Consider the following 24,474-nt stretch of genomic DNA (forward strand, 5'->3'; position numbering starts at 1 on the left):
TAACTGAACAGTAAAAATGGTAGTTAATGGCCAAGCAAACATACAAAATCTGAAACCTTGTTTACTTGTAAGGCGGCTTGAGTGAAGAGGACAAAAGCTAATTAGAAGGGATTGAAGTCTTTATTTAGCCTAATACAGTGCGGTGGTTAACCGTAATCCAGGGTTAACGTTGTGAACTCTGGGGCAAACATGATTGGAGCAACATAGCCTGTCAGCAGATACAAATGTGTGTGAGTGTGTGTGCGTGTGTGTGTGCGTGTGTGTGTGTTTGTGTCTGTGTCCACTTGAATACCTCCCATACATACAAAAACAAACACACACACACACACACACACACACACACATAGATCCCCCCTGAACCTCCAACATTTGTTCCAGTGACGGAGGGCCTACAAAAGCTATCTATATCTTTCTACATTACCAGGGAGTTAGGGGGAATGTTTACATTGCACTCAGTGTACATACTATGATTTCTCTCACTCTTGTCATAAATAGATCTCTGCAATAACACACCTTAAGAAACTTCAAGCTGACAGAAATAGGGATAGGTTGGTGTAATTCTCAATGGATGTGTAACAGTAGGAATGTGAGATCCTGTGATATCCTGTGATCCTCAGTGGAAGCGATGCTTTCTCTTTCACTCCTCTCCTCGTACAAGTGCTTTAGGCGTTGTAAGACGACGAGGAGACAGTTCCTCCGTGGCCTGTCCAGTTAGTGTGAATGAAGGTCCCAGGGTTGGATAACAGCTCATAGGTGTGGGCCCCGAAGTAGTCCCTCTGAGCCTAATGGATTTTTACACACACACACACACAGAGAAAGAGAGAGAGAGAGAAAGAAAGAAAGAAAGAAAGAAAGAGAGAGAGAGAGGGTAAGCAAAATACATAACAAATACTGACTCAGCTGTATGGTCAGTTTTTCAGAAAGAATGTCATGCACAGGGTCACAGCTCCTGCCTTTGACTACTACGTATATCCTCACCTAACCCACCAGCCCCCCCCCCCTTAGGAACCACCAGCACCACGTATGACTGACTGATCATGTGACACTTTCTAATCCCCATGCCCTGCCATATGGTGAGACGGGGATTTTGGTGTAAGTCCTCCTTTGTGGTGCATGTAAATATGTGTGTGTGTGTGTGTGTGTGTGTGTGTGTGTGTGTGTGTGTGTGTGTGTGTGTGTGTGTGTGTGTGTGTGTGTGTGCGTGCGTGCGTGCGTGCTCGCTTTACCTGCAGGAGGTTGGCTGGAAGCATGTCATGTCTGTATCCATCATAGAAGGACAGGGCTGTGGTGAAACAGGGCATGGGGATCCCCTGCTGGACACCGGTGCTTACAGCGCGACGCCAGGACTCCTACAACATATCACACCGGTCACACACACACACACACACACAGACACACAGAAAAAACACATGAAAATGGGAACAGCATACACACTCCACCCAGGTATGAAATAATGTGTTAAGGCCACAATGTATTCAACATAAGAGAGTGAATTAAATCCAACAATTCATTTATCATATTTAGCCACAACGTAACCACTCAACGAATCCTAGGGTAAGGTGAAACATTTACAGTCACAGCTGTTAGTCACAAGTTAGAACAGACTACTTCACAGCAAGAACAGTCAGTTACTGTATTTACGGCAACAGCCAAGTGCTCCTTGGGTGAGCGGACTGGTGGTATTTATAGTGCTGGTTGGGATATTTCCTCTTTGTTTACCTGACACTCCTGCACTGCATTACTGAAGAAGCTGTCGAGCAGCAAATTCTGCAACTCTGGGTCCCTGTCAAAGGCCTTATTGATTTCACCCAGGAACACACTAGACAGGAACAAGACAACAGCAGATTTACAGCAGTGTAAAGATAGATGGAGAAATAGTGTGTGAACATGTGAACGTGTGAACGTGTGACAGGGGGCAGATTGAAAGATTAGAAGATTTCTCATGTTGCAATGAAAAGCCAACATTTCCTCATTTCTCTCTGACTGACTTTCCTGGACATACTTCTCCCTCACTTCCTTGTGCATGCCTACTACTCTGTTGCGCCACACTAGAACAGGAAGACCAAAATCAAGTATTTCCTCATTGTGTCACATTTAGTTCATTCTCTCAACATGTAAAACAGTGGCTTGAGTTTAGATTCCCTCACGTCCAAACGGTTACATAGCTATTCTATTCCCTCTAATATTTGCGACAAAGACCACAGAGAGAGCACCGTTGTCACTAATAGACAATAACAACTAGAAACATAGGTTATTAAAAGATAAGAATAACTAGCCACATTCACATATTCATCAAGCATAAAAGGTCTTCATTCTGCACATCAATCAGAGGCACGTTTGAGTCGACTCCTGGCTGTCAGTAAAGTCATTAACGTGCATCGCGTATCTCACCACACTTGACTGGCAAGTGTGGAACGGTCTGCTGAGTCACGAAGCGTGTCCTCCTCATGGCCGACTGACTGCATGTCTCTCTGTGATGGACACCATAGTGCTTTCTGAGTCTGAGTGAGTGAGCGAGAGAGTGAGGACGGCGGTGGTGTTGCTTTACTCACCTGCGGATGATGCAGCCCCCTCGCCACATCAGGGCGATGGCGCCGTAGTTCAGGGACCAGCCGAACTCTTTGGCCGCCTGCCGGAGGAGCATGAAGCCCTGTGCGTACGAGATGATCTTGGAGGCGTAGAGGGCCTGAGGACAACACACACACACACATTTATTTGAGATCAACACAGGCCATAAAGAAACTGTAAACAGCATACACAATTATTTATAGACCTTACAAATATTTAAACCACCAGGGAAAAATCATGGCATGATATTTAAGGAAAAGATACTGATAAGTAAACAGGGCAATCTGAGTCATTCAGTACCTTCCTGATGTCCTCCAGGAACTGTTTTTTGTCCCCACTGAATGTGGAGCCGGAGGGCCCAGAGAGACTCTTGCTGGCCTCCACTCGCTCCTCCTTCAGAGAGGAAAGACATCTGGCGAAGACAGCCTCTCCTGTTGGGTCACACACGGAGCAACTCATTTAGCTCGAAATGTGGCAACACTCTCCATTTTAACAACGCAAGATTCAGTTTTTGGTAAACTTTAAACCAACGTTGTATGTTCTGATTTACAACAGTGGATCCCTTTTTTTTTTACCAAGGCACATCTACATAATTAATGTATGTGGAGTTTTAGACTTGCTTATGGGCAGGTTCAGCTCAGGATCAAAGATCATATAAAAAGTTCTTGGTCCAAACCATACACGACAAAATTATGTGGCAAAAATTTGACTCCCTCTTGTCCTCTGACATTATATTCTCACAGTTCAGTTCTTGTTGTGCATGTAATTATAATCAAACCCAAAGAACTAAGGGAATAGAGACTATGCTTACCACCACTGCATGCTATTTGGATCATTTAATATGAACTAAGTCCCAGGGCTCTTCACAGAGCAGGGGTAGTAGGTAAACACATGCATGAGGACAGAAGAATAGCCTACAAACAATATGATTGCATCAGTCCATTCATCACTGACTATGCCCTATGGGAGACAGGCTATAGGCCATGCCTCTGTGGCCTGATACCACCCTGCAGCATTGAAGTGAACATCAGACATCATTTCATCATTAAGATGACATTAGTTCTTGCTTCACCATTGGGACACACATGAGCTTCAATATTTAATTTACATTTCACAAGACGACAAGCCCCGTCACTGCTGCTGTGGTGCCAACAGGATTCAGGTTACCAATGACTAAGCACTACTTCTCAGGCCATTGTAAAAATGGGTGGGCCACAATTAAATAAACAAAAAGCAATGGTGTCTCAAGAGTGAAGGAAAAGCCAGTAAGCATGACACAGTAAAATCCACCCCAAGGCCAAAAACGATAAAGGTTAAAAGTTGAGAGGGAGAGAAAGGGAGAGGTTGAGCAGAGGGAAAACACCGAGTCACCATGAACTAAGCACCTATCTCCTGCAGGAATGCGGCTCATTGAAAGCCACACAAAACACACACACACTGTACAGTGCCCACTTGCACACTCTCTGCGCTCTCTCTCTCTCTTCCCCACAAACACGCTGCCACAAACAAGCCCTCTCCCCTCCCTGGGGTTCAAGCACAATGCAGGCTTTTGTTTTCCAGCGTTTTGTGCTCTATCAGAGAGAGGACCCTATACAGCGATCACACTCATGCGCTACTGATGCAAGCCTGGTGCCAGTAAACACAGCATACCCAGTGATACTCATACTACTGCACATATGCACATAACTATGAGGTCAGGAGATTTTTCCTGTCATTTGCTTTAGGTGGCTAAAGTTTTCCGTGATTGAGGGGCGATAGAGAGCTGAAAGTTGGCACAGGTCTGAAAGGAACCTTATCAGCTGGGCAGACATCCTTGAGGAGATGGATAAATGTATCAGTGTGTCTACTTGTGTTGTTCACGGACAATGTGTGTTTGCAGCCAAGCACTGACCACGCAGCCCGGTTCATTTATGACACTGCGGCACCACAGCAGAAGCCAAAGCGCAAGAAGAGAGATAATAGAACATCCTACTTATGTCACATCAGAATGAGGTGGCGACCAGCAAAGCTCTCAAGCTGCTTAGGGGGAAGCGGCCGTCTCATTCATCACGTTCAAACCGCACTTGCTATTCTGAGCCACAGCAGCAGCGGCTACGCTAACCGGCCTGGCGACTCTGGCCGCCAAGCAGTAGACGTCTGGGGCAGTGCCATACCTATCAGAGTCACAGGGGTGCCATACTCCAGCGCTGAGATGGCAGTCCATTTCCCCGTGCCTTTCTGCCCGGCACTGTCGCGGATTTTGGGCAGCAGGTGGGTCCCGTCGGCATCCTTGTACTTGAAGATGTTGGCCGTGATCTCAATGAGGAAGGAGTCCAGCTCTGTCTTGTTCCAGTCATCAAAGGCCTGTGTGGGTGAGAGGCGGGTTGTGACGCAAGCTTGAAAGCGCTAACTACACAATGACACAAAGGCAATAATAGTACGGGAAGAGCACAAGGAACAGGGAAGTGGAGAGCAATTCTAGACAAAAGGCTGAGATTGCGCAAGACAAGAGGTGTGACTCACCTGTGCCATCTCGTCATGGTCCATTCCCAGAACGTCCTTCATGAGGTGGTAGGCTTCACAAATAAGCTGCATGTCTCCATACTCAATGCCATTGTGGACCATCTTAACGAAATGCCCTGCTCCCTCATCTCCCACCTACGCAATGGTTGAAGAAGAGTTACATTTAGCAACACCCTTCTGCGGCTTAAACATTTGAAACCCCTATATATTCATCACTACTTACCCAATCACAACAAGGTTCTCCGGTTCCCACTTTAGCAGCAATGCTCTGGAAGATGTCCTTTATGTGAGGCCTGTGAATAATGTCAGATAATTACTTTGCAGGTAACAAAAAAAGTATTGCTTGAAAGCATATTTGTGTACTAAAAATAAGGTCACTCGTCCATGTATGTATATAACTACAGGATTAAGGAAATTGTAGCTCTCTGCAGAGGTTTCCAGACAACATTCATTTACGACATTGTAATAAGCTGACGGGCCAGCTGATGCCAGATGATAACTATGTTATTAGATTAGCACTCACCAGGCCTCTATGTGTCCCCCTGGCATCAGTGATGGTCCATAACGAGCACCTTCCTCTCCTCCACTCACTCCACTGCCCACGAACAGCAGGTTCTTCTCTTTGAGGCTCCGGCAGCGACGCTACAACACCAAAAAACATTGCTCATGTCTTTGCCAGAAAGAAGCAAAAATCTTCAGAATTTCACAATCTCTTTTCAAGGCAACTTACTGTTGTGTCTCTGTATTCAGAGTTACCCCCATCGATGATGATGTCGCCAGACTCCAGAAGAGGAACCTGAGGGGAGGGGATAATGAGGTCATTGGTGGATCAAAACAAAGGTCAGCAGTACAAGCATTAAAGCTTCTGAAGCCACTTGCTAAACATACATAATTCTTTTTTCAGCTGCACCACTTACCAGTTTGTCAATGAAATCGTCAACAGCCTGGCCTGCCTTAACCAGAAGCACGATGCGGCGTGGGGTCTTCAGCTTTGACACCATGTCCTCAAGGGACTCAGCACCAATAACCTTAGTGCCCTTGGCCTCATTCTTCAGGAAGTCGTGCACCTTGGACACTGTCCTGTTGTACGCACAGACCTGAGCAAAGACAATAATAGGTAAGGCACAGTCCCAAAAGAAAATGGCATTTAAGCTTTCAGTGAATGACCATCATTGAAAATAATGTGACTTGGACACTTGTTGTAAATATGGCTTTTGACTTACCACAAAACCATGGTCATTCATATTCAGAATCAGATTCTGGCCCATTACGGCCAGGCCAATCAAAGCAATATCTGCCCTGTGAAGGAAACAAATATATACATTACCTCCCAGCAAACACTACTGTCAGCAAGGAGAGCGAGTTAACCTATAACTTGTGTAAAACACATGTCATGCTTGGCTCATCATATTAGAAATGGCACAAGAAAATAATGGAAGGTTATCCCAGGTAAACACTACGAGGGCTAACAGACAGCGGGTCATTCATGGATACGCTACACTTCTGAACATTTCACATTTGCAAGTAGTAAGGTTACTGTCAAGATCAGTAGGTTTACCAGTAGATTATATTTATTATCAATAGCTATTTGGGCTCCACTTTCCCCAATAAACTTCATAGGACTTCTGACAGGAATTGTTGCTTACACGAGCATCCCAGTTTTTTTTACAGTGATATTTCAGCACCTCCCAAACCCATTCAGCCCCCACTGATCAAGCTGCCTTCTATCGTTTTCTGAAGTCATATTGCATGGTCTCGTTCAGTAATGTCGCCTTGATAAGTATCCAATTTGCATATTTGACTGACATTTTGTCTTAAATCTTTAATTTATCACTAATGAAAATAGCACGAAAATGGTGACACAACGTAAATTTCAATCAAGTCTTGATAGATATTTTAAAATAGTCTGCTCGCTAAATAAGTTAGCTTGACGCTAACGTTAGCTTACAACTCGCTTGATGTTAGCAAAACATTGTTAATGTTTGCTGGCTATCCATTTAAATAACTACCCCTGTCAGTGTGACCCTTGCTTGGGGAGAACATGGGTGCACATGTCGTGTGTCAAAATAAGAAGACATATTCCACATGGCAACCAAAGAGAGCATACTCACTGTGCCATGGTTTCTGATGGGTTCCGTCTTGAAGTGATACTATCCCACACGGATCTAGCTACTTGTAGTACGCCTTCTTTGCCGTACTTCCTCATTCAGAGCACCAATGCAAGCCTGTGGTGTGGCTAGCGTGTACATCCCAGCCCACATCCCTGAGCTAACCGCTGCTACCAAGAGACCTGTCACATGACGTATAACAGCCTCAGTCTCTTTTCGTTCTCTCATTGGTACAGGCACGCTGAGCAGACGAGTGAAACACCTCATTGGTCAATGGCCTTACAGTGTTGTTTCAGCTGTATCCACCCATCAGAATGAATCCAAAGCTTTGGCATGGTCAAAGTAGCCTACTTGTGTGTGCTGGTCTTAGCTTGTCTTTAAGGACCATGGATACTTATGAAATAGGCCTAAGGTTGTAAAGATTGTAAAATTATTCATACTATGACTTTTTAAAAAGCTGTTCTAGCTAAGAAAATATTCATCAAGCAGGATTGTTCTGTCCAATTTCTGACTTAAAACAGTCTTCTATATGTATGTTTTCCAAAACCTATTCACACATAGCCTATACTCACATTTAATCACAGTTCGACTGCGAATAAATCCAAAGAAAAAGCTAAATTGTTTCAGCTCCAAAGTGCTATTAAGAATGACACAAGAACAACTTTGTTTATTATTCTGCCAATGCACTGGTTGTACTTTTTATTGTTACCTCATTCACTAAACAGTTCAATGGTGCAAGATTACCATACACAGAATTAAGATATCTGCATCACACGTCTAAGCTATACAGCAAATGGATTATAATTATTACAAATACAGGAGACATATTTACACTTTAATCCAAGCTCCAAACAACATGTAGGATATATTTACAAAATAAGTATGAAAATGAAGCCAATCTGACAAATAATGTACAATGTTAATGTCTTACATTTTATTCTGTTTGCCTCAAAGTCAGTGGGAAAGTGATATTTTATTCATGTATTTTTCTTTCTTTTTCCCCCTACTTCTAAAGGGAAAATGGATTTGTTTGTTTTTCTGCTACTTTAACTTTCCATTTCAAAGGCAGTATGGGAAGCATTATGAAGGATGAGACAAGAAAAAACAATGGCATAAAGCTGTAGATGTGTACAATTAGGCAAAGTCTGATATAATCGTCATATGTTATTTCTCCCTGATATTAGTAAAAGAAAATCTAACAGAGTAGTACTCCCTGTAACACCTTCCTCTTGGGGCCCAGAAATAAATCTGGTGTTGTACAGTTGAATGGTATAGATACCCAACTGTTTGGTTTTACACAGGTCTTACACAACAGGAAGCACTTAAATAATAACAATAGCCTAACATTTCCTGAAGAAAACAGTTTCTTGGGTGCCATCTTAGCCCATGCCACTCCATTTAGTGACAAACTGTGAGTTGGTCAACGCTTAAAGTACATTCAGAACCCCCGTGAACGGGCTAAACCTGTCCCACAGCACGCTCTCCACTCTCACCCCTGCCCATTCAACCACTCCTTCTGTGAAAAACAACTGAAACCAGGTGCAGGTTTGATTTGATCCGTTAGTTAGAACCATTTATTATGTGCAAAGAGCTGCAAACTAATATATACAATGCAAAACAATAAATACAGTCCATGAAATGTCCACTATACATTAGTAACCCAAGCCATTCGAAAGCCAATGAAATCCTTTGCTCTGGTGCATTTTCAAACGGTTTTCAAAGATCTTGCTCGTCATAGATTTGCTTTGATGCCACATGAAAAATGTTTCACCTTAATATATGCAATTTGAGAGTGAATATTCATTTTCAGCGCAAACAATTGCCACAGATGTTAAATAAATCCAACGGCTTGGTTAGACATTAGGCTGGTCAACCTATGTTCAAAACCCACAGCTGTTTTCATCTTTTTATCTGTACAAAAATGTCCAAGTGAATTTACGACTGTGAAAGATTTCATGATCCAATGCATATTAAAATCGCCCTGATCTTTACAGGGTGAGCTGTGGTTCAAATATCCCTATGCTGCCACATGGAGAGATGGTTCTATTAGATATTCAGGCAATCAGGATAGGCAGGTTTAAATGCAGGTCCTACTGGTTGGTTGGCCAGAGCCCTGCAACCCCTGCCTGTGCCCCTCAGAAAAAAACATCTCACGTGGCACAGAATAAAGAACTGCATAAAAACTGCAAATTCAGCTTCAGCTAATGGATCCACGTGGCATTCAGAGAAAGGATTTTCACAGGAAAATAATAGTAAAATAAGCTCAGAGCATTTTGTTCATCCCTTTTGTTGTCTCCACTCCACACTGCCACACTACACACTCTACAGTAGAGTTAGCATTAGCTTCTTGCATTTGCGACTTCAAAAGAAATCCCATTTTTTAACAGACAGTGCTGAGACCACCTGAATCTCCACTACTTCATTATGCTTGGTAAATGAGCATTTTAAATGTGCAAAACAACATTAAATATCACTGGATAAAAAGGAACAAAAATGCCCTTCTCACACGTTTTTTTTTTCATTGCAGATTACTTTGAATGAGTGGGTAGTATAAAACAATGGTGTTAATAAAAAAATAAATTAAGAGTATGAGTACAATAAGGAAATACAAGGATACGTTTCAAGAATGTTTAGAAATCGAGGAATTTGCTTTAAAGCCATCTGGCCTGTTGTGTATATTCTAAAAGTAGATGGGAATCTGGTTCGATGCCCCTGGTACACTACCCTGACAAAGGGATTAGGACTTGGGGCTAACTATGGCCTGAGAATACCACCGGCTGACAGGGAATCTCTCAGATCCTGACTACAAGGTTAATATGATGTTCAATTAAATAACAACTACACATAAAAGTTGCCAGTTTCTTAAACCCCTGGTTTCTGAGATCATTTGAGAAGTTCTCCCTCTGTCGTCAACAACTCTGGGGTGTCAAGTCATATTTCTGCCACTGAGCTACTTTCATCCCAACTATTCGCTATCAGGAATATTCCAAGATAAGGGGGAAATAAAGCCAAAGTGCAAAAGGAATGTCTGGTCTGTATAAGTAGTGGTTAAAGCACAGTAATTCTGAAAAGTATGTACAAATGACATTCCCTTCACAGTCTTGTCTTTGTTCTTCTGTACGTCTGCGTCTCGCTATTTAATGCAAGTCGAATGTCTACGATGTCGAGCACACAGCAGATAACCTGGCTTTGAGGGCTTTGAAATGCTCAACAGCACTGGGGTAGAGGCGGGTGTCTGTTCAATGGCGATCAGGAAAAGAAGATGCAACAATGATGAACATACAAACCTCCTGTTGTCCCTCTGAAACACTCAGTGGTGTACCATTCTCCATATATATATACACATAGACTAGGGAGAGAGGAACAGGGAAGCTACCTATGTCACAGGGGTTGGCTTGTATAGCATAGCATGTCTAATGTTGCAGTAACATTGGAGAAAAAGAGAGGCCCCTTTAGAGCTCCTAATTCAGCGAGTCTATTTAAATGATGTAAAAGCTAGATTCCATGAGGTCTTCTCAAAATCACTAGCAGCAACGTTTCTTAAGCCAACACTTCATTTTACATTGAGGCGAGAGGACTCGCTCTCTTATTTTCAGTTTTTTTCAGTTTTCTACGATTTCTCATCAGTAATGAGTGAGGGGGTTGGCGGGTACTGGTAGTGCCATTGTTTTTTTTAGTAAGCAAACCTAGCCAACCCCTGAGCACTGCTGCTGTTTCCATGCAAACAGACATGGGATCCTGCCTGACGGGTAACACTGATGAGGACGATCTCTACAGATGAATAAAAAAACAAAACAAAAACGAGAGCGAAGAGAAAGTCTGATCTGAAGATCCGTGCACACACAAATAGACTACTACAACATGCTACTAGCTAGAAGGTTTTTTTCCTGTTATGACAAATAATGAGAGGGGGGGGGGGATAGAAATCAAGAGAGGGGGGGGACCAGGGCAAATCCAAATGAAAACACGAAAGGCAGGGAGAGACATCGAGAGGAGAAAGAGGAGTGAAGAGGGGGGAGGGGGAAGGAGAACAGAGCAGGATATTTTGGAACTTAAAAATAAAGTTCATTTGCTGGAGAAGAGACGTAAGCCACAGGTCAACGTACAAGAGAAAAAAAAAAAAACTTCAATAATCACAAAGATTAATAAGTGTTAACACTTTGTTATGTCAAAGGCCAGCCAGAGGAAGAGGTGTACTCTGAGGAGGCCTGTTAGTTCTTCATCAAGCCAGAACGCCTTCTCGCCAACTTTGACCTAATCAGGGAAACAAAAACAAACAAAAAAAACACAGAGGTTAATGGGAGTGAATCCATGACGCATAACAAAAATACAAAAACACAGCAGCAGGATCCCTCTGTGCTTGGTGCACACAGCAAATGTTAACAAAGCCTAGAGGGAATCATGGCCTGAAGCAGCCAGACTACCGGCACCTTTGAATAGTGATTTTAAGATTATTCTAACCCCACCCTTAATTCAGTCACTTAGGGGAGTGTTTACCTTATTGTTCCTGCCAGCAGTGGGTTAAACGCGTACAGCCAGTCGTTCATGTCTTTGTCATTGTTGGCCTGCAGCAGGATCCCTCTGTGCTTGGTGCACACAGCAAATGTGTTGGGAGTCTGGGAGACAGAAGGTGGAAAACCAAATTGTGCAATTGTTATGAGGACAAGAAATTAATTTCTAATTCACAGATTGTTTTGTCTGCAGTCCACTTACGCAACAACAGATACATGAAATTAAAAAGTGAAAAAAAGTATACAACTGTGAAAGATTTAATGATATCCTTTGCTGCTTATCCTATCCTTTTGCGGTTTTCAAAGCTCTTGTGCGTCATAGATTTCTTTTGATGCCACATGAACTTTGTTTCACCTTAATATATGCAATTTGAGAGTGAATATTCATTTTCAGTGCAAACAATTGCCACAGATGTTAAATAAATCCAACTGCTTGGTTAGACATTAGGCTGGTCAACCTATGTTCAAAACCCACAGCTGTTTTCATCTTTTTATCTGTACAAATATGTCCAAGTGAATTTACGACTGTGAAAGATTTCATGATCCAATGCATATTAAATCGCCCTGATCTTTACAGGGTGAGCTGTGGTTCAAATATCCCTACGCTGCCACATGGAGAGATGGTTCTATTAGATATTCAGGCAATCAGGATAGGCAGGTTTAAATGCAGGTCCCCTGCCTGTGCCTCAATGCCACAGACTTAATGATTTGTAACTAATGGTCTGGAAGGAAGAGTAACCACTGGCTGACGGGCTCAGTTGTGTGGTCCAGGCCTCACCTTGAGCATGGCCTGCTGGTCCTCGCTGTACTCCACCTGGGCCGTGGACAGGTTGAGCACCCCCCTCTCCACGGGGTCCTTGTCGCTGTTGTAGATGAAGACGTAGGGCCGGCGCACCACCACAAAGTGCTTCACCCACGAGTTGGAGCGCGGCTCCATGAAGCACAGGAATCCCTTCTTGGACACCACAGACCTGAGCGGAGAAAGCCATACAGTTCAGAAAGAGAACTTTGAAAAAGCACAACCCAACACATATTCAGCAGCTATTCATTGGATAGTTTCAACCATCCAGTTCTCTCAGCAGATCTGAACAACTGATGCACACACGGGCTAGTATTTTTACTGTTGCCTTCAGAACAGAACAGTTTCAGTATGACAGCCGCACTGTTGGATTAAAACATAGTCAAGTGCATCTGCCAAATCAGGTGAGGACTCACCCTGGCCTCATCTCCTCTATGTTGGGCACCAGGTTGAGGAACTCGTGCTTGCCGGCGCGGGCCAGGTAGGACGTCTCCAGGGTGGGCACCATAGGGAAGTTCTCATAGTCCGAACAGCCAGGGCTGGAGGCACGCGAGTTGGGCTCAGGAGTCCTGGCGAAATAGGACGGGAAGAGAGAATACATTAGACATTGTGCAGGAGAGATAAAACGGCGTTCTAGTGTCGCTGCTTGTTTGTGAAATCACAGCCGCAGCCACAGCCACAGCAGTGTGACGATGTGCAATTATTTCCTGCTCCGTGTCTGCTGCTTTGAGCAACATTAAATGAAGTAAAATACCTGAGCCTGCTTTAAATAGAGTACAACTAATTTGTCTGTGGGTGTGCTGCACGTGCATGTTGCTTACTTCTGATCCATGGAGCTGCAGCGGGAGTCGGACAGCGAGGGGCAGGTGGAGGAGGGGGTGAGGGTGGCACTGCTGAAGCTGGTGATGGAGGGGTCGCGGCCCATGGGGGAGATGTCTGAGAGCTGGCATAGAGGAGGGCACGCAGCAGGCGCCAGAGAGACGTAGACAGAAAAGGGACAGAGCGAGAAGGGTCACATTAATACACAGGAAAAGAGACAGATACACATACAGATAGATACAGTGAGTGAGTGTTCATCAGGAGAAGTGATACTAATTAGGATTCACTGCTGAGTTGGCCTGTGAAGCTTACCTTGCAGTCACTGATGCTGTTGCACACCTGGTTGTACTCACTGTTGAAGGTGTGCATCATGAGACGGAGGCACTGAAAAAGCATTGATAAATGTCAAACATTACTGACAAGATTCTAACCCGTAATACCATGTACACGTCACATGGCAGATAAGGAGTAAATTAAGAGAAAAAAAATGCTAATGAAACATTTACATCTCCCTAGACTTGACGAAAGCATACATACAGTATGAACAAGAGTCTTCTCTTGCCCCACCTTGGTGGCCAGCTCCTTCTCTCGATCCACCAGGCTCTCGATGTCGGCCGAGTCGTAGCCACTGCTCTCACTGGGTGTGATGGCGCTCTCGAAGGTGGTGCTGGAAATCTGCGACGAGATGCTGGTGGAGGTGCTGAGGGTCCCGCTGCTCATGCTGGGGGACAGAGACTCGCTCAGGGACTTGTGGGGCGCCGTCTCTGCCAGCTTCTCGCGGAGCAGGAGCAGGTGACGCGTCTTCTCCACCTGCAGGACGAGGCCAGGGGCAGAGGAGAGGAGAAGGCGAAGGAGACATGGAAGAGGGGGTGTGAGTGATATGAGGCCGTGAGTGGTTTTACATAGAGGATAACCGGTGAAAAGCCTTAGATTGTGTCTTGCGTGGTGGTACTACGCTGTCTGACAAAATGCCCCTGACTAGTTGACACTAGTTTCTGTGAATGTGTGAAGAGCGTGAATGGTTTTAAATAAGTATTCACACGTGTGCATATGTGTTGCATGGTACTGCCTAGGTCGAAATATTCTCCGGACTAGTTGACTGCATTAACCGATTATGTTCACCAGGTGTTTTAAGAAATGTGTGTGTGTGTGTGTGTGTGTATGTATGTGTGCATGTGTGCATGTATGTATGTATGTACCGGTATGTATGTATGTATGTATGTATGTTTGCATGTATTTATGTATGTGTGTGACCTCTGATATTCTGTCCCCACCTCATGCAACTGCTCCAGTTTCTCCAGCTCCCACTGGTGCTCCAGGATCAGGCTGTCCCCTCGGGGCCTCCAGCCGGCCAGGTTCTCCTCGCCACGCACGTACGCCACAGATGTGTCCAGCACCTTCCGTCTCCTCCGCTGCATGCCTACAACAGGATATTACTTACATGATCAGTACATGCAGTACCGTCGTCAGTACAATTGCTCAGCCAAACACAGTGAACGATAATTTTGCCCTCCATTCCTGCCAATACCATACATACACACACACACACACACACACACACACACACACACACACACACACACACACACACACGCACACATGCAATCAATCACAAAGTCAGAACTAAAAACATCCAAATATTGATCTCACAGGGAACAGAAGAAAATGAATGCCTACTGCATGAGAACCAGCCTGAGGCCCAAGTAAAGACTAATGGTGAGAGATCTCACCTGGGCTTCCGGTGTCAGACATCTTGCACAAGCTCAGCTCATAGATACCAGTCACCCTATTGCTGTGGGAGAGAGAGAGAGACAGAGAGAGAGGGAGGGAGAGAGAGAGAGAGAGAGAGAGAGAGAGAGTGTGTGATGAATGTGAGGCTTTGGGTTTGGGCTATATTGTGCAGAAGAAATACAGCAGATCTGTACTGATATTGATCTGCATACCAATCGGGAGTCTTGGAGTAGCCGGTGCCAAAGAGGTTCCGCAGTGATCGGGGAGGGGAGATTTTGGCGTCTCGGGAGTAGAACACCATGCAGATGTCTTTGGTAATGATGGCTGGCTGGATGCAGTGGTCAAGCTGTGGGAGAAAGCACATTTTATAAGCACACATAGAGAAATCACCAGTTTAGATTAGTAGGAATTGTAAAGGTACCTCAAAGGGGAAAGACAATCGTGTGAAATACCACACAACAATGAAGAACAACACCTGACTGTTACTTGGCTGCTTTTAATGTCATCCAAAAGAAGCTTAAGAAGATACGTTTTTATCTAACGTGTGGACATGAGAATGGACCCGCGGGAGAGTGAACTGACCTCCAGGTAGGCAGACAGGGTCATATAGATCTTCTCTCCGTATGGGGTGACGCGGTTGAGCAGGAGAGAGTTGTGCAGAGAGCTGTCCCACACGGCCTCAAATCGGTAGAAGGTTCTGAAGATGACAGAGGAAACATTTAGAGTCTTTGGTCTACACATGGATAATATGATCTTTTGGGATAATCTCCATTATCTCCATCTGACTATCAACATGTTTGTTTCAATGTTTCTTTGAAACAAGATAGCTAAAAAACTGTTCCTTTTCATGACTGAAAATATCTATTTAAGACCAAAGGGAACTAGCGTGAAGGGAAATGAAAAGGGTATTTCAGTGGTGTCATGAGTGCCACAGTCAGTGGCCTACCTTTGCCTGTTGGCTATTTCACAAGGGAGCTGGGGAAATGTGTACACAAATAATGAGGGGGAAAGGAAGCCATATTCCTTTTTTGCAAAAACCCTTCTTATGAAATAGTCTTAACTTCTTCATTGTATTGCTACACTAATGTTCCTAGTGACTACAGGACAAACAGGACTGCCAGTGGCAGCAGTAAAGGTATGATGACATTGATAGGCCTTTGCTGATGGTCAATGCCATTATGAATAGCACATTAACAAGCCGAGAGATGACACACACCCTGCAAAGTTTCAGGAGTTGTCACATCATAAAGCTTTAGGACTGAGTGTAATTGTGGGTAATCATATGGGCGTGTGAGCAAAGGAATGGATCACAGTCAGAGACAGAGCCTGAGAGAGAGCAACAATGAAATTCGTAGCTGTCAAAAACAATGACTATGACTGTGTGTGTGTGTGTGTGTGTGTGTGTGTGTGTGTGTGTGTGTGTGTGTGTGTGTGTGTGTGTGTGTGTGTGTGTGTGCATTTGACTGACTAGACACACACAGCAACTAAAGGTAGAGTGATGAATTCTGTACTGATGACTCATCCTCAGTCAGTCAGTCAGTCAGTCAGATAGTCGGTCAGTCAGTCTTTCTCTCTCTATCTCTCCCTCCCCTCTCCCTCTCTCTTTCTCTCTCCGTCTCCATCACTGAGCCTGTCCAGGCTGTCTCAGCACCAAAAACATGCTGCACAGCAGCAGACCACAACATTTACGATACAGATATACGACAAGCATAAAGTATCATTCATTTCCGATGGACTACTGATATGATGAAAGGGTTACTTCAGTGCTGGCACAGTGCTTCTGATTTTTTGCATTTATACGACTGCTGATCTTGGCAGACACATAACTGCATTGGCCAACTGCACTTGAGCAAACCGTGCCCAGCACTGCAAAGGGACATGGCAGGAACACAGATGGACAGCTGCCATGTTAATAAAGGTTAACTACCCAACACTTCTAGTATGACTATCAGGTCCGGGGAGGAGCATAAAGAACTTTTCCTAGAAAGTGCTTTATGTCACAAGTACCTAGGAATATCCTTATCAATACAGAGTCTGAGCAAAAAGTGAGTCCAGGCGCAGCAGGAGAAAGAAAAGAACAGGACAGAACAGAAGAGACAAAAAGCAGACATGTCAGGCAACAGAAAATGTACAAATCAAGAGAGCAAATCATTGCATTAAATGAGATAGAAAAACGAAAACATCATCAAAAAGGCAAGACAAGACACAAGACAAACGCATGAGCGCAAACATACAGACAAAATAAATAACACGAGAAGAAATGGAGTTTCAAATTGGTTTTTGACCACCAGGTGTCACTCTTGTCTGAGGAGCATTGCTCTGCAGTTCCCTCTGGACCACAGCCATGATGGTAAAAATATGCCTTTCCTGACTACAAAATGTCCTAATCTTAATCATAATCACCAGCGCAACTAAAATTAGAAATGAATGTGGGTCCATGACAAATTAGCCATGATAATGCAATTATTCAGAGTATGTATTCTCCTTATCCAAAATCGATCTGCTGCAGTAAAAAGCAGATCCTGCGACATGAATGTCTACATTGAAAGGAGGCTTTAATAGGAGTGAAGAGGTGTGTTGAGTACCTGTTGGAGTTGTGAGAGGACTTGATGTTTTTGGCTGATATGATGTTGAGCGACAGGACTGCATCTGCAGCAGTGTCATCCACCTCTGTCTTGTTCCTAATTCGACCTGTTCAAGCAATGATTGATCATTAGGCACACTCTTAGTCATATCATTTACTATGATATTTATATATAACATGGCAGATGAAAAACATGGCAAAATCCAGAAAGGAGAGTGCTGTTTGGCAGCACTCCCTAACCACACGCAGAATCAGACACAGAGGAAGAGGGGGGGGGGGGGGGGCGGAGGTGAAACAGGTAATACGCACCGACCACCAGCTCCCTGACGTCCTTCCAGTGCAGCTCACTGCCCTTCTCATGGATGAGGGTGACCGTTATCCTACGCTGGATACCCTGAGTCACAAAACACAACGCATTGCATTTCCCAACCAGTGTACTGACATGGCCGTTATCATATCTACCAGAGGTATTTTCAAAAAGAGTGCATGACATGTGTCCTCCCCTCCACTAGGGGGCACTAACCTGGTGCAGCAGGTAAGTTCCGTGGCAAGGCATGCCACCTGAGTGATCCACTACAGCTGGGATGTACCTGGGAGAATATAACACAAGAACATTAAACCTTTAATGACCCTCTGCTGAATGTGAAGCTATGTCCGCTAAGTCAGTTTATATAAGACCAGAATTGATTTTATTTTATTGCATTTTGAGCTGGCTGTGGTTCAGGTCATGCTTACTCTCCAGTGGGCTCCAGTTCGCTGATCTCAAACCACACAAGCAGGTCGTACTTGCTCACACACTGGCCCAGGTTGGACTTGCTGATGGTGTTCAGCTTTGTAGCGGGGACTGGCAAGATAGAGAGAACAACGCATGAGAAACCAACCAGAAAGGGGGGGGAAATAACACTTCCCCCCTGTGGAGAAGACAGACCTCTGACTGTGCTTCAGTAAGGGTCACAAACCAGTGGAAACAAGGCTCACAGGAACATGCAGTAAACCTTTCCCAGGCCACAACGCTGCCTAATTCAATTTATTAAACTGCCATTGATGGTGCGAGAGTAACTTGCCAAAATCTATTCTGGCTGTCACACTCAATGACTGTATATACAGTTGATGGTCACACTACATTGTAAGGCCATTTCTGTGACAGACAGGAAAGACCAACTAAACATCTCCCATGCTGCTAAGGGGTTACTAACTTGAGGGGCTGAGAGGAGCTAAGATGGGAGATAACAGGGGAAAATGGATGGTGATGGTAAATGGTGGTGGTGGTGGTGGTGGTGGTGGGGGGGCTTAAAGGAAATGTCTGTTATTAGTCTGTATCGGATTCACAGATGGTCTGCAGCCCAGTAAAATCAATATGGCCTGACATGGTTTATGCCAGCGGCTAACTAGGAAGCCACGCTGAGCCCTTTGTTTTTGCATCCAGAATCTCTAGTGCAGCCCTGTGTATAGTCATCATGAAGATAAAATGGAATTTGTAGAACACCACAATTTCATTTTGTATCTGTCATGGAAAAGAAATCTGGAGACTACTAGGGAATCCCGTGTCTGTGGGATCGACTTAGCTAGCGAACACGGAGAAGGCAGCCCCTCCACACAAAACATCTGACTTCAAACGGCATTACTGAGGGAATGAGACATCAAAGAGTCTGCAACACGGGCCACAATGACACAAGACAGCTGCCAACACTGGGAACGCTAGTATCTAACGCTACCACCAGGTGAGAGGGGGAGTCTAAAGAAGGGATAAAGCAGCGAAAGAAACTGATCCCTTTTTTATTCCTTCTTTCTTTATGAGGGAACCTGCCTCTAGCTCCATGATATACTGCATCAGCTCATAATGATAACCCTTCAGAAGTTCAACAATAGTTTTGTTAATAGTTAACAATAGTTAAGCTTTTCAGTAGAGTTCTATACCATTTCATTGGCATAGAAATTGAGAGCCACATTAAAAAGGCCTATGAGCTGCTGCTGTGTGTGAGGGATTATGAGGTACTACAGAGCAGCGGGAGCAGGCCCTTTGGGATACAGCCACAGGGCACACTAAGCACACATCACGGGGCGGAACTACACGGAGGCAGCGTTCTCTCTCTACGCCGTCGAGTGTGCCAAGCTGTACCAACCGTCGTGCCGGGGCACGGCCTGGGCCTGGATGTTGTGCACGGGCAGGAAGGGGAAGTGGGAGAGCTGGTCGGCACCATCCTCCAGGCTGGCCACGGCGGAGGAGGCCAGGGCGTTGGCATGCTCCGAGAGCGTGTCCAACACCTGCCCGTGCACATACCCGGTCATCAGGTACCTGATCAGCTCGATCTTTCTGGCATGGTCTGACGTGGGCGGAGGGGCGTGAGTTATGGCAACATGAGGGGGGATTTGGGGTTAGTTGCAAGTGACGGGTACAGGGTGGGTGAAGGGGGGGAAAAAGAATGGAAAAAGAATAAAATAAACATTAATCATGCAAGTCTCATGAAATGAAAAATAATGGGGGAAGATACAGGGCAGTGATGAAAGGAAATTTCATTCCAGGGTAATGCACTTAGGCCATAAAATCAGTTTTTTAATGCAGTGTCTGGTATGGTTCTCCAGACACCACTGATATCATGGACTGCAGACAGTCAATCTCTTCCCTCTTTCTTTTGTTTGGATGGTGCCTTCGGTAAGGCTGTGAACTCGTCCACCTGGCTGTAAATCAAGATTACACAGGAGCGGAATGTAGAGATGGGGATTTTCACACACCCACACACACACGAGATCACAATTGCGCTCATGGCAACATCCCTTATGCTTGTGTTTGATTCTCTGATGTACCTCGCCAACCTCCAGTGCTGGGGGGGGGGGGGGGGGAGCGTGGTTCCTCCCTGGGCTCAGGCACACAACCTGCGGCCCCTGAACCCCCCCTTTGTGAGCAGGAAGCACCCGTGAGATGGAGGAGAGGAGAAGAGACCCGCCCTTTCAGCACTTGATCTCGCCCTCGTCCCGCTTTAATGAATCATGTAATTACTTATGATAATGCTCAGCATGGAAATGGGAGAGACTGCTCGGGGCCGGGATTATTCAAAGCGTGTGTTTAATTATGCAAATAGCAGATTCCTCACTCCACTCCATAGCCCTGCCTTGGCTGGGGAACTGCACAAAGGGCAGGACATAGTTCTTTTTCAATTTTCCATAAGAGCACAAGCATACTTATGAACATGTATACTTATGACGCGGGTTTGAGGGGGGGAAAATAGGGGGAAAAAACCTAAAGCTCTGGTTACATACCTGGTTTGGACAGAGGCATAGGTGGGGGGTAATACTTCCTGGAGGTTTGCTGAGGGCTGAGGGGGCAAAGAGAATAGTCATTAGGGCTTATTAATAAATGCATCTGAGGAATGGGATTGCTTATTTATGACCAGATGCGACGCAAAAGTGCACTGAAATATGACGTGTCCTTATCGGATGTTCACTGTCCACACACACACACTGCTTTTTGTTCTTGACCATAAATATGCTATCTTGCTCTCCCAAATTCTATTTTTAACTTAGATGGACAGGGGATAGTTAGCCAACACATTATTCTCCTGCAGTGACCCTAACACATTTGGGCTTGGTTTCCAGATCCAGGTGTGCTGTATTGGGGAGGGGGTGGACACGGGGCAGAGCCTGGCCTACCTGATGAGCTCCTGGCCATGCAGGTGGAACGGGTGCTGCTGATAGTGGCCGAACACCTCGAACACGATGGGCTTGGTCTTGATGTACTCGATGAAAGACTCGGTCACCTCCACAGAGATCTGTTTTGGGGTAGAGGAGAGAGCTCAGGTCAACAGGGATTGCGCCACCTTTGCACCTAGATTAATAACACGGGATCAGAGTGTGTATTACACTGAAACACTGGCGACGGCCAAAAGCTGCTTATATAAAACACTGCCCTTGCCTTGCAGGTCAAACCACTTCTTCACAGATATATATATATTTTTTTTTGCTTTAGTGTGGTGGGTGTATTGTGATGACATTTTCAGGGCAGGGATATTGATGCTCCCTGTGTTTTGCTATTTATTTCTTCACACTGCTGTGGGCTTCTGGGTCCTCCTTCTCGCTTTTCAACCTCACTTCAGTATTCTCTCTCTCTCTCTCTCTCTGAGAAGTTTTCTCTTTCTTTCTCTCGCTCACTCTATGAAGTTATATCTCCCTCTTTTCCTCCCTCACGCTTCGACACGCTCACAGATAGTGCAGACACATGGGCTGAGTCACTCACATTCTGTACATGGTAGAAGCCCAGTGGGGTGCCTTTGCCTGTGTTCTTCAGGGGCTCTGTGGAGAAGGCCTCATCATGGCGGTGCAGGAAGCTGTGGGAGAACACAGAACCAGAGTACTGGTTACCTCATGGAAACCCCCTCCCCCCTAAAAAAAAAACACCTCACCCAAACCCACCTAAGATCATGGCGGTTTGCCATAGCAACAAGTGACAGTGGTGACGGACTCACTTGAACTGGCAGAAGATGTCGGCGTACTCGGGCAGGATGCCACTAGCCTGCAGGACGGTCACGCGGAAGGTGAAGATGCTGCCCACCTCCAGCTGCCCGGCCAGAACCTCCAGCTTCCCCTCCACGTTCCCCAGCTTCAGGTCTGCCAGGGATAAAACACACACACAGCTCAGAAATGAGTCCAAACATACTTTTAACAGATTCTAACAACATTTCATTAATAATTCAAAAAGCAATTTAAAATCTACAGGAATGCAAGGTAAGGACATTTTTTTTTTGTCATAATTCAATATACAGTTAAAATCCGTTTTATTAAAAACTATAAAGACAACATGACTTTGGGCTGGTTGGCTTAGGCACTCTCAGAAATACCGCACACTCATCATGTTCCTGAGCTGAAAATATCCTTTGGTCATGTTTTATTTAAGTGGGCAGCAGAAGACCAGAGTTTTCTTCATAGTGGGAACATGACAGTAGCACCACTGAAGGCATACCAAACCACAGCATTTATGATGACACTAGCTTTACTTCAACAAGAAAGTAAGTTAACTGTGACACTTACAGTTACTGTACATGCACTGCACAACTTACACTGACAGTTAACTGTAACTGTGAAGTATTTTGAGACACAGGGCCACTATTGAACAGGAAAAGCCTCGGAGGTTTTGGACAAGGCACCTGCACTCCACTTCCAGCTAATTATCATAATCATGAACTTTATTCCCCGCATATCTCACACAATGTCTCGTAAAGTTAATCAGGCGAGCCACGGTCATGTCTGGGCCTTCGATAGGGACATCTGCCTGCAGGCCCTTACACTGAGCAGGCACCTACCCATTTCATTTATCCTGTTCATCTCTTCCGAGGGCGTGATGATCTCTGAACTCTGACCCTGGCCCTCCACAAATCGTAGCTCCTCCAGAGAGAGCCCAGAGCGGGTCATGGCCGTGGTGGAGAAATCGGCCTGTGCGGGGAGGGAAGGAGGGAGGGACGGAGAGAGGGAGGAAGAAGGACAAAGGGGGAGAAAGATGGAGAGTGGAAGTACACAAGAGAGACATGGAAAGATGGAAAGACAGGGAGAGAGAGAAAGAAAGACAGAGAGAAAGAGAGAGAGAGAGAGAAGTGTTAAACATGGTAATCGTCTCAGCTGTCCACTGGCACAACAAGTGATAAAGCAGCCAGTGAATGGATAGCAGCACAGGCTAATAGAAATGACAGGATCTATTTGTTCAACTGAACTTTAGGACTGAGGCCTGAACTCCACTCAATATGCCTCTGCAGTAAAAGGCCCCCAGTCCCTGTAATCTTATGCGTCATTATCTGAAATCTTTCCGAAAGAACTCCTTAGAGAAGGAGAATCGAAATTGTGGAATGTTACAAACAAGATGTAATGAATTGTAAAAAGAAACAGTTGGTCATTCCAGCTCACCTTTTTGAAGTACTCATCGTCGAAAGAGATCTTAGCTGTGCCTGACTGCCTCACTCCTGACCCGTAGTCTGGAGCTTCCTCATCAGCTGCGAAGAGTTAACAAGACAATAAACCACACTGCTCGTTTGCACTAATCATTCTCTGAAAGGCGTCAACTCACACGCACAAAATAGTATTGCTTCATGGTTAGCCTTTAGTGTTGAACATCAATACTCATTACATTTAGTGTGTAGTACAATGTTTTCATGCACAACCAAATGACACACAGCCAACTCTGAAATAATTCTAGACATGTATGATGGAGGGCGTGGTCTGCTTTCTGAGGAGAGCCAGATGAATCTATCCACTGCAGATCACAAGCACACCACAGAAGCAGGGTCCTCAGAGAGGGGAGCAGCACTGACCTGCGATGGCCTGGACCCCTACACGCAGAAAGCCCCGCACATCGCCCTTCTCGGTTACTATGGCAACGCGGTGAACCAGGGGGACGGAGTATAGCAGGTTGCTCAGGTACACAAAGGCCCTGAAGGAGGCAGAGCAGAGAAACTCTTTAGCTGTAAGTACATATATACACACACAGACACACACACACACACACACACACAGACTCTACTCTAATGTAGTTAGAGCACGTCAAAGAAACAAAGTCATTAGGACAAGCACACAAGACTCAATTACAATGTAGCATGTCTACTGTTACTTGCTATGACTCAAACCCAGTCACAGAAAGAGCAAAGCATTGTTCATTTCATTAGAATGGCCATGAGCGTATTGGAAAATGGATTAACATGACAACAAAAAAAGTTATACACAATTCTAAACAAAAGCAAAAAATGGAGATACAGTATGGTAAATTTGACAACCAAAAGCAGTAAAATAAAATAAGGTAAAAATAATTAAAAGGGTCATTGAGTCTGATGAATGATAGAATTAAGCTACTCAAACCAAGCTATTATGTTCCCT

General features: G+C 44.9%; 2 protein-coding genes across 4 annotated transcripts; both read right to left on the reverse strand.

The window, feature by feature from the left end:
* Positions 1-101: 101 nt before the first annotated feature.
* On the reverse strand, positions 102-7,323 carry pgd (phosphogluconate dehydrogenase). Its single transcript, XM_042705636.1, has 13 exons — positions 7,182-7,323; positions 6,294-6,369; positions 5,988-6,167; positions 5,801-5,866; positions 5,594-5,712; positions 5,294-5,363; positions 5,071-5,205; positions 4,722-4,911; positions 2,869-2,999; positions 2,553-2,686; positions 1,720-1,819; positions 1,227-1,349; positions 102-782 (listed from the first exon to the last, which is right to left on the reverse strand). The coding sequence occupies exons 1-13, from the start codon at positions 7,274-7,276 to the stop codon at positions 663-665; spliced, it is 1,539 nt and encodes a 512-aa protein (XP_042561570.1). The 5' UTR covers positions 7,277-7,323; the 3' UTR covers positions 102-662.
* Positions 7,324-7,844: 521 nt separating this feature from the next.
* On the reverse strand, positions 7,845-23,963 carry LOC122130838 (kinesin-like protein KIF1B). 3 transcript variants are annotated; one of them, XM_042705634.1, is made up of 24 exons: positions 23,916-23,963; positions 23,512-23,597; positions 22,917-23,046; positions 22,083-22,224; positions 21,854-21,944; positions 21,271-21,389; positions 20,881-20,936; positions 19,746-19,946; positions 18,358-18,466; positions 18,146-18,212; positions 17,932-18,016; positions 17,624-17,729; positions 17,046-17,072; positions 15,621-15,735; positions 15,251-15,384; positions 15,038-15,099; positions 14,582-14,727; positions 13,875-14,117; positions 13,620-13,691; positions 13,310-13,431; positions 12,905-13,057; positions 12,468-12,660; positions 11,676-11,794; positions 7,845-11,432 (listed from the first exon to the last, which is right to left on the reverse strand). In XM_042705634.1, exons 3-24 carry the CDS (start codon positions 23,023-23,025, stop codon positions 11,390-11,392), a joined length of 2,514 nt encoding a protein of 837 aa, XP_042561568.1. In that variant the 5' UTR covers positions 23,026-23,046; positions 23,512-23,597; positions 23,916-23,963; the 3' UTR covers positions 7,845-11,389. The 3 variants fall into 3 exon arrangements, with proteins under 3 accessions (XP_042561568.1, XP_042561569.1, XP_042561567.1); XM_042705635.1 differs by lacking the exon at positions 19,746-19,946 and having other exon boundaries at positions 13,845-14,117; XM_042705633.1 differs by lacking the exons at positions 17,046-17,072; positions 23,916-23,963 and having other exon boundaries at positions 13,845-14,117.
* Positions 23,964-24,474: the final 511 nt, after the last annotated feature.

Source organism: Clupea harengus, unplaced genomic scaffold (genome assembly GCF_900700415.2).
Source record: "Clupea harengus unplaced genomic scaffold, Ch_v2.0.2, whole genome shotgun sequence".
In the NCBI taxonomy this organism is placed as follows: Eukaryota; Metazoa; Chordata; class Actinopteri; order Clupeiformes; family Clupeidae; genus Clupea; species Clupea harengus.